General features: G+C 50.7%; 1 protein-coding gene across 1 annotated transcript in view; it reads right to left on the bottom strand.

Annotated features, from left to right (window-relative positions):
- Positions 1-2003: 2003 nt before the first annotated feature.
- LOC108448386 (complement decay-accelerating factor-like) overlaps positions 2004-8168 on the bottom strand; it is a 6761-nt gene continuing 596 nt past the window's right edge. The window contains exons 2-11 of the mRNA XM_017741113.1: positions 7991-8168; positions 7371-7562; positions 6632-6731; positions 4927-5009; positions 4232-4426; positions 3724-3783; positions 3484-3612; positions 3209-3385; positions 2795-2890; positions 2004-2383 (exon numbers count right to left, since the gene is read on the bottom strand). Coding sequence (XP_017596602.1) covers positions 2811-2890; positions 3209-3385; positions 3484-3612; positions 3724-3783; positions 4232-4426; positions 4927-5009; positions 6632-6731; positions 7371-7562; positions 7991-8168 — 1194 coding nt within the window. The 3' untranslated portion in view covers positions 2004-2383; positions 2795-2810. The remainder of the gene's footprint in view (positions 2384-2794; positions 2891-3208; positions 3386-3483; positions 3613-3723; positions 3784-4231; positions 4427-4926; positions 5010-6631; positions 6732-7370; positions 7563-7990) is intronic.

Raw genomic sequence — 8168 nt, 5'->3', positions numbered from 1 at the left:
AGCTCAGCTCCGGGAAATCTCTGACAAAAGCTGTGTGTGAGGGGGGGAGTGGGACTGGGTGTGGAAAACGCGGTGGCCGCGGTGCCCCCTCCACCAGTCACGCCTGGCATCCCAAAGAGCGGCTCTCCGGGAACCCGCTGCCTCAGCAGCTGCTTCTCAGCGTTACTCTGCACCTTCTGAAGGTGAAGACCCCCCTCCTTCCAAAGCTGTCAAGTGGCAAAGGAAAACAAAAGACCCAAAGCAAAAACGGCAGGAAGGGGAATGGGTCCTGCCACCCCGAGGAAAGGGCAGCCAGCAGCAGCCGACCTGCACCTTCCTGCTTCCCTTTGTTATCCAGGAAACAGTGATGTTTCTGCTGAGAAGCTCAAACTTACTTCTTTTATTCTATTTTTTTAAAATTTCCATTTTATTTTCCTTTCCAGTACAATTTCATCCCCAGCAGATGTAACAAAGGCATTTGCAATGAGACGCAGCGATGTTTTCCGAAGGGAGGAATCCAGCACCTTGGATAACGTATTCCTTTAAAATACTTCCTTGTAAGCACCATAACAAATTACTTGGAGACACCTTGGCTGCGTTTTTACAGTCACTGGCCTGAACGGGGATGGGGGCTGCTTAACGCTGAAGAAATCTGTTAACAGGAAAAAAACCACACCTTAAATTCTGGGGAATTCTCCTGTATTAGCTCAGGGCAGTGACCTTGGCACGGGGCAGGAGATGCTGAAAAGTCTCTGGCAAAGGCTTCACATGATGCCCAGCCCCCGCAGGGAGTGGCTCTGCTCACAGAACCAAGGGCTTCAGCTTCAGCTCAGTAAAATCCTCTTGCTAACAGGCTGGACCCTTGAGCCGGGTTGTTTTCCTGCTTGAGGAGGAAACAGGAGACGTCTATACCACCGGCCTGGCTCAGCCCTGCCCCTCTGCACCCACATTTGCTGCCCCTTTTTTGCCCCAGGAACCGGGGGAGCACCGGCTCCTCCCACGCAGCAGCTGAGCCCCACGATAGCAGCTCCATGCCTGCCCAGCCAGCGAGGGCCACTTGCTTTATCTGGCCCGGACATCCCTCCCTGCATGGCAGGAATCAGGCCAAGCAGCTGCTGGTGGCAGAAGGACACGCTCAGGGAGCAGCCTGACCAGAGCTGGTGCAGGGCTGGGGCAGCGGAAGGTGTCCGGCAAAACCTGCCAGCAAGAACAGCGCTGGAGCTGCTCCAGGCCTCCCACAGAAACTCAGCCTCAGCTCCCAAAACCCTCTGGGACTGGCCCCTGGGTCTGCATGGGCTGAGCCACAGCTCAGGGGCTGCAGGGCTCAGGCCCAGGGTGGCTGAATGGGATTAAGGGAGGTGTAATTCCAGCTTCCTTTTCCAGACCACTTCCCAGAAACACATTCCCACACATTCCTGCATGGATTTGATTTCCTCCTTTACTACTTTTTTTTTTTTTTTTTTGGTATAACTGAGTTGAACTTGCCCTGAATGGCATTTAGAAAATAAATGTTCAGAGTGCTGATAAAGAACTGACTGAACATCAAACCTGAACATTGCCAGGATATACCTAAAAGCTGATTCCTTGCTGAAAAAGAGAATAAAATATGACAAGGGAATAGCAGGGAGCTGAATTTACAGACTTTATAAACAACTACCATTTATCACTAAATATAAATAAAAACCCAGAAAGGCTTTGGGAGTTTTAGGTCTTTAAGGACAAAATTGGGGTAGGCAGCCAAAGGAATGAGCATGACATTTCCTGTCCCTCTGTTGCAGGGTGGCAGCACTGGGGAGGATATTTAGGAGCTGTATTTCTGTGTCTGGGAGCGCTTGATGTGCTCACAGCATGACTGAGCTGCCTCCCTCCCTCTGGAAAGCAGAAGTGGCTCCTTTACGTTACGAGATTAGGGATGCCCGGCCCACACGTGGCTTTATCTTCCTGTGGTAGAAACCAAAACTGCAAGGAACTTTGGGGCTGATACAAGAAGCTTTTCCTAAAGGAAGGGCTTAAACCACTCAGGATACAAAGATCAAACCATTTAATAACTGGAGTACCACGGTTTCCTAAAAGAAGTCAGCTCATAACTCTGCAGGACAGGGAAATCCGTGCTTTGCTTTTCAGCCCCACTGGCAGCTGGATCCACGGCTGGAATTCCTGGGAAGTTACGGGAGCAGCTCAGTTCCCCAGGGAGGCTGGGGCTGTATTTAGGGTTTGTTGTGGCGTTGCCAGCGAGCAGAAAACCTGCGGCCCTGGAAACACAGCATCAGGCTGGGCGTGACATAGCCGGGCCCCGGAGGAACTTCTGCCGGAGGTCTGAGGGTTTCTGGGACAACGCAGCCTCTGAAACTCTGGTGGGATGAGCAGGAATCACAGCTGGAGTCACGGTGCTGGAAGGCAACTGCTGTAAGAAAAACGCAGATGGGAGGAGCAAGTATGGAAATCAGCCAATGCTTGCGGGAATAACTTCCAATCGATTTCTTGGAATGCTAAAACATCGCCATTAAAAAGTTACTTTTTATATGTGGGACAGACCTGACTGAGGTCATCCTTTATCTCAGAGCAAAGTGTAAGAGTCCTGATAAGTGTGACCATTGCATGGGGCACTTTTGGAACAGATGAGGAACAGTTAAAGATTTTCTGACTTTGACCCAAGAGACAAAAGCCAGGGATGGGCAAACTCAGCTTGACCCTGACACCAGAGAAACACTTCTCACCATCCCCCGGTTGGACACTGAGACCCTCCAACGGGTGTTGCCCTGCTTACAATGACACAATTACAGCTCCCAGCGCGTCCCACAGAGCCAACACTCACCCTTTCATGGATGGAATCATCCTTTGCAGCAGGTGGGGAATCTGGAGGAGCAGCACCTCTGCCGTGTCCAGCTCCTCCTGGCCACCCACGACCTCCCTGTGTGGAACAAGGTTGGCATCAGCACCTCAGAGCAAGGACAGGAGCCCTGGCACTCTCAGGGCTATGTGGTACAAAGTTATCTCTTGCTTTTCAAAAGGCCCAAAAACTGAGTTAAAAAAAAAAAAGAGCTGTAATAACGTGAGGGCAAGGAAGAATTGATAAATTGAAATGTATTTCAGATGAAGCAAAGCTTTTTTAGAATGGGAGGTCAGTGCAGCCAAAGCTGAGTTGTGAACCAGATGCCCAACCAGCAAAAAATATAAATTATACAGAGAAAACTTACGGAGAACAGAACATGACAAAAACCCCACTCACTTCCATGAAATGATGCAGCTTTGGACCATTTCAAGTTTTGAAAGCAGCCGGGTTGGGGGAGGATCCCCATGTACTTTGGAGGACACATGAATCCTTTGCTGGTCCCAAAATAGGATTTTGGGGATTTGTACAAAGGTAGAACAAATCTGAACTCTGAGGCAGCCCAGCTCCTGCTCACTGAAACAGAAATATGGGGGGAAAAAAAGAAAACTCTGGGTTTAGGGCTGGGAGTAAGCAGGAAGTGCCATTGATGTCATCATCCCTCCAGGTCTGACCTGGTTTCCTGAAGAAAGAGGAAGACTGGGAGAAGGAAATGATATTTTGGAGCGCCTTTTGATAGAGGCTGAGCTTCATCTCCCACATGGAAGTTTTCTTAGAGGGCTGGATTCCATTTCCCTGCGGACCTGAGAAAAGGAAATTCACGGGATGAGCTTCATCGGGTGGCCTTTCGTAGAAATGTGATAGAGGAGAAAAATAAATGGGACTTGATTCAATGTCGAGTCATTTCAACTCACTTTTGGGAGGAGCTGTCCTCTCCATGTCTTGTGCTCCAAGTCTGACAGCTGAGCTTTTCTCTGGGGGACAAAGAGTGAGCATTGCTCGGGGCACTCTGCCTTCCTTGCAGAGACCGCTCCGTCCTTGCTCCAGCACTGCCTTTTCCCCCTTTAAAATTTCCTTACAAGTGACATTTGACACCTCCTGCACCTCATAACCACAGTATTTTAAGCTGATTCATCCTAAATACTGAATTAATAAGAAATACTAAATATATAAATAGTAAATATATAACTATATAAATATTCAATATTCAATATTCAATATTAAATATACAAATTTACAAATTTACAAATCTACAAATCTACAACATACAACATACAACATACAATATACAATATACAATATTAAACATTAAATATTAAATATTAAATACTCAATACTCAATATTCAGTATTCAATATTCAATATTCAATAGCAATAAATAATGAATAATAATAAATAATATGAATGAAATGATGAAACCACCTTTGCACTGGGGCGCGGCTCCGCTCCAGGCTCCGCTGGTTTTGTCCCTGCTCGTACAACGGATGCTCCCATTCCCGACCAGCTGGAAGTTGGGGTCACAGCTGTAGGTCACCGTGGAGTTAAAAGCAAAAATTTCAATGCCTTCCCTGTCGTGTCTCCCGTGGCTGATTGGAGGAGGTGGAGGGCAGGTAATTACTGCAGGAGAGAGGGACAATGTATGTGTGCTAAAAGCTTCGGTTTTAATAAAAATACTAAATGTTTGAGTCTAGCTAAGGTTCCTGGAGATAAACTTTGGACAGTGAAGGTGGGTAACCAGCACTAGATGGGTAAAGCACTGCTGCCTGTCTCAATTCTCTCTTGTTTGTCCCTGAAGTGTTTCTCTTCTCACACCTTTCTCCCTCCCACAACACGGCCCCAACAAATAAACAGCAGCTTGCCATGCCCTGACTCAAGATTCCTGGAAATCTCATCCCATCGCCTTCAGTCATGACAAAAATGTTGATTTTGTGGGAACAAAACTGCTGAAACTGTGTCAGCAGCAGAATGGGCCTTTCTCAGCTGCAGTGTTAGAGACAGATCAGCCACAGAATATCAGCAGAAACAATCCAAAGAGAGGTTCAGACTGGTCATGGGGATGCAGGGTCTGCTGGAGTGAAGTAAAAAGGTTTAATCTCACAATTAAAGATGAATCTCACGTTCACAAGTTGGAAGTTCGCTCCATTCAACATCGTTTCCTTTCAGCTGGCACCGGATGAAATTATTCCCAACTACTTTGTACCTAAAATACACGAGGAAAAATTCAGTGTAACTATCCAAAATCTGTGAATATTTCCCACCCACCCCCAGCATGAGTAGGATCAGGAGTGTAAAGCCAGCGGTGATGCTGACACTGCTGGTTACCAGCAGAACTCCTTCCAGGATCTGTGTTAATCTATTTTAGGAGATTCTCTGCTCTGACTCGGCATTTTCCACGGCAGGAATGGGAGAAGCTGGGGCTGGCACAGCTCTCCGGGAATGCCAGACAGCGCCGAGCTGAGGTGTGGATTCCCACACGGATTTGCTGAATCAGAGACTCCGTCCCTGCCGGTTTCCCAGCCCAGCAGTGCTGGGATTGATTCATTCTGCCGCCATCCAGGGCCTTTCCCACGCCGCTGTCACCTCCAGGACGAGGTGACGAGGGTGCAGCTCCCTGCCGAGCACACACAGCACCTCCAAAGGCTGGGGCTCAGCCCTGGCTGCTGCTCGCTGGGGTCACTGAACTGGATCTGCCAAACCCCTCGGTGCTGGTGGGGCAGGGCAGGGTCCCCAGTGTCCCCCAGTGCCACCTCCTGCCCAACACCTGCTTTGGGGTGTCAGGTGCAGCTGTTTTGCTGAAGTTTTGCCAGAAAATCAAACACCTGCACATTGTAGGGGCACTTTCTCAGCTGATAAGGTGCTTTCCCCAGAGATCCTGTGGACTTCCCATCCCTGGAAGTCTCCAAGGCCAGGTTGGATGGGGCTTGGAGCCACCTGGGCTAGTGGAAGGTGTCCCTGCCCATGGCAGGGCATGGCACTGGATGAGGTTTAAACTCTCTTCCGACCCAAACCAGTCTGGGATTCTGGGATTCAGATACATCCTTCATGTACAGCAGGGACCCGTGAGGGGCAACAGGGATCGATCCACATCTAATTAAAGTGGTTTCTGCATTGGCTTGCTGGAAGCTCGTGGATCTTGTTCTGACACCTTCCCCATCTCTGAATTACCCTCCTGTGCTAAAGCCCTCAGCATCTGGACATGATGGAAATTATCTGATCTAAATTACATGAGCAACATCATCCCTCCACCCTGCTGTGGATTTCCAAAGTTTCTCTCAACCCCTTTCTCTCAAGAAGGGTGGGACATGCTGTCATTTTCTTTAATTACATCCTGAGGGAGAGAACAAACCCCTCTGCTATGTCTGGAGCTGGGCAGCACAAGTCAGATGATGCCAGGTGCATCCTGCTTGGGAGGAACACTGGCTGGAGTAGCAAGAACTTGACATTTCAGCTCAGTCCACTGCATTTGGGCCCTGATTGAAAGCAGGCAGCAGCCATGAGTCAGCTCCTGACTGATGGAAACTGTGCTTCACTGCACTTTTCCAGCTGAACTTAACTGGATTTTAAACATCCCCATGTAACTCTTTTTATTCGATACCTCTCAACTATCTTACGCTGAAATATTTTAAATAACTCGTGTTGAAGTCTAGAGTTATCCGCTGAGAGTGCAACCAGCTGGTGCTGCTGGGAATGGACACTTAAAGCTCCTCTGGGTGGCACTTGAAGGAAAAGGTGAATCCTGACCCTGGTCCCCTCCCTCCAGCTGTGTGCCACTCTGCAGCTGTGTCCCAGCCCCGCCCCGCCGTGGCAGTGCCCAGCACTCACCCATCCTCACAGAACACATCCACCCGCGCTCCCAGCTGCAGGTCCGTGAGGGGCCCCATCCTCCCCCCGGGCAGCGCTCCCGGGGCGCTGCAGGACCTCCCTGGGGGACACAAAGAAGGCTGAATGAGACATCAGACACAGGCTTAGAGGGTTATTCCCAAAGGTTCCAAAGCATTTTAGTCCATGGGCGTCACAGCCGGGCTGGCAGGAGCGAGACTCAGCTGCAGGGGAAGGTGGGGATCCCAAAAGGCTCCACACTCACAGAGGTGTTTCCATGTCAGTGGATTAGGAAGAAAGTGCTTGACTGTGAAAAAATTTTCCTGTCACATCACCAGTCTTAATATTCCATGGGGGTCACCAAGAGGATGCTTTGCCCTCATTTTGAAGTTCAGTGCTAGAATAGCAGATTGGGATTTGTCCCCTGCATGTGCCATGTCCCAGTGAAAACGCCTTTAGGATTGTAAAAAGGTTGGAAAAGACCTGTAAGCTCATCGAGTCCAACCAAACATTCCCTAACATGAAAATCAAACCACATCTGTTTATGCCAGCAGAAAAATAAAGAAAGAACATCACTGATAGTTCTGCTGTTCAGTCTTGAATAGGGATGACAAGGAATATCCACCCAGCTTTGTGCTAATGGGGCTGTTGGGATGATGACAACCAGGCTGCATTTTGGGATGCAGGTTGGGAGCAGCCAAGGCTGCTTTTTTGGGGCATGGGGTGGAGCAGAAATACTCACTCCTGCACAGCTCAGCAGCTTCTGACCACGCCAGGTTCTCGAGGCAAGTGCTGGAGGGGGAGCTCTCCGAGGTGTTCTCGTAGCCGGGCCGGCAGACGTAGCTCACGTTGGTCCCCACAGGGAAGAAATTCCTCCTCTCATCCTCCTTGGACAGGGCAGCAAACCTCAGCCTGGTCGGGGCAGCGCAGCTCCCTGGCGGCCCAGGAAAGCCGGCCTGAAAGAGCTGCCCACCAGGAGCGTGCCAAACACACCCTGGGATCACGGGAATGCTTCTGGAAAGCTCCTGGTGCTCATGGCAGGTTAATTTGGGTTCCTTACCAGGCTGCCAAACTGCTGCAGGCACCAAAGCGGGGATGGAGCGGCGTTAGGAGCCCGGGGAAGGGGTTAGTAGGACATGGGGAGCACATGCACAGGCTGGGGGGGCACAGGACCCCAGCTCCACCCCCCGACTGACCCCTCTCCCAGCCCCCGCGGCCACCAGCGGCTCCGAGGGGCAGCGGCACAGGGCAGCGGGTTTGGGGTTTGTCCCTCGGGACAGGGACGGTGCCAGCGCAGCGCAGCCCCAGGAGGGACAGGGATGTCGACCCGGGGCTGTGTTTCAGAGAAAGGAGGGTATTTACGGCCGCAGGGGTCCAGCAGCCTGGACCAGAGGTTGCCGGGCAGGCATTCCGTGGTGTCCGGCAGCCCCGGGATCTTGCGGGCGCCCTCGGCGCAGGTGAACGTCACCCTGGACCCCACCGGGAAGCTGCTGGGGTGCTCATCGCTGGATGGCCTGGAGTGGGTCATGGCAGGAGGGGG

The sequence above is a fragment of the Corvus brachyrhynchos genome, unplaced genomic scaffold (genome assembly GCF_000691975.1).
Source record: "Corvus brachyrhynchos isolate BGI_N302 unplaced genomic scaffold, ASM69197v1 scaffold338, whole genome shotgun sequence".
In the NCBI taxonomy this organism is placed as follows: Eukaryota; Metazoa; Chordata; class Aves; order Passeriformes; family Corvidae; genus Corvus; species Corvus brachyrhynchos.
The sequence above is the reverse complement of the archived record's forward strand: the minus strand, read 5'-3'. Positions and strand labels throughout refer to the sequence as shown.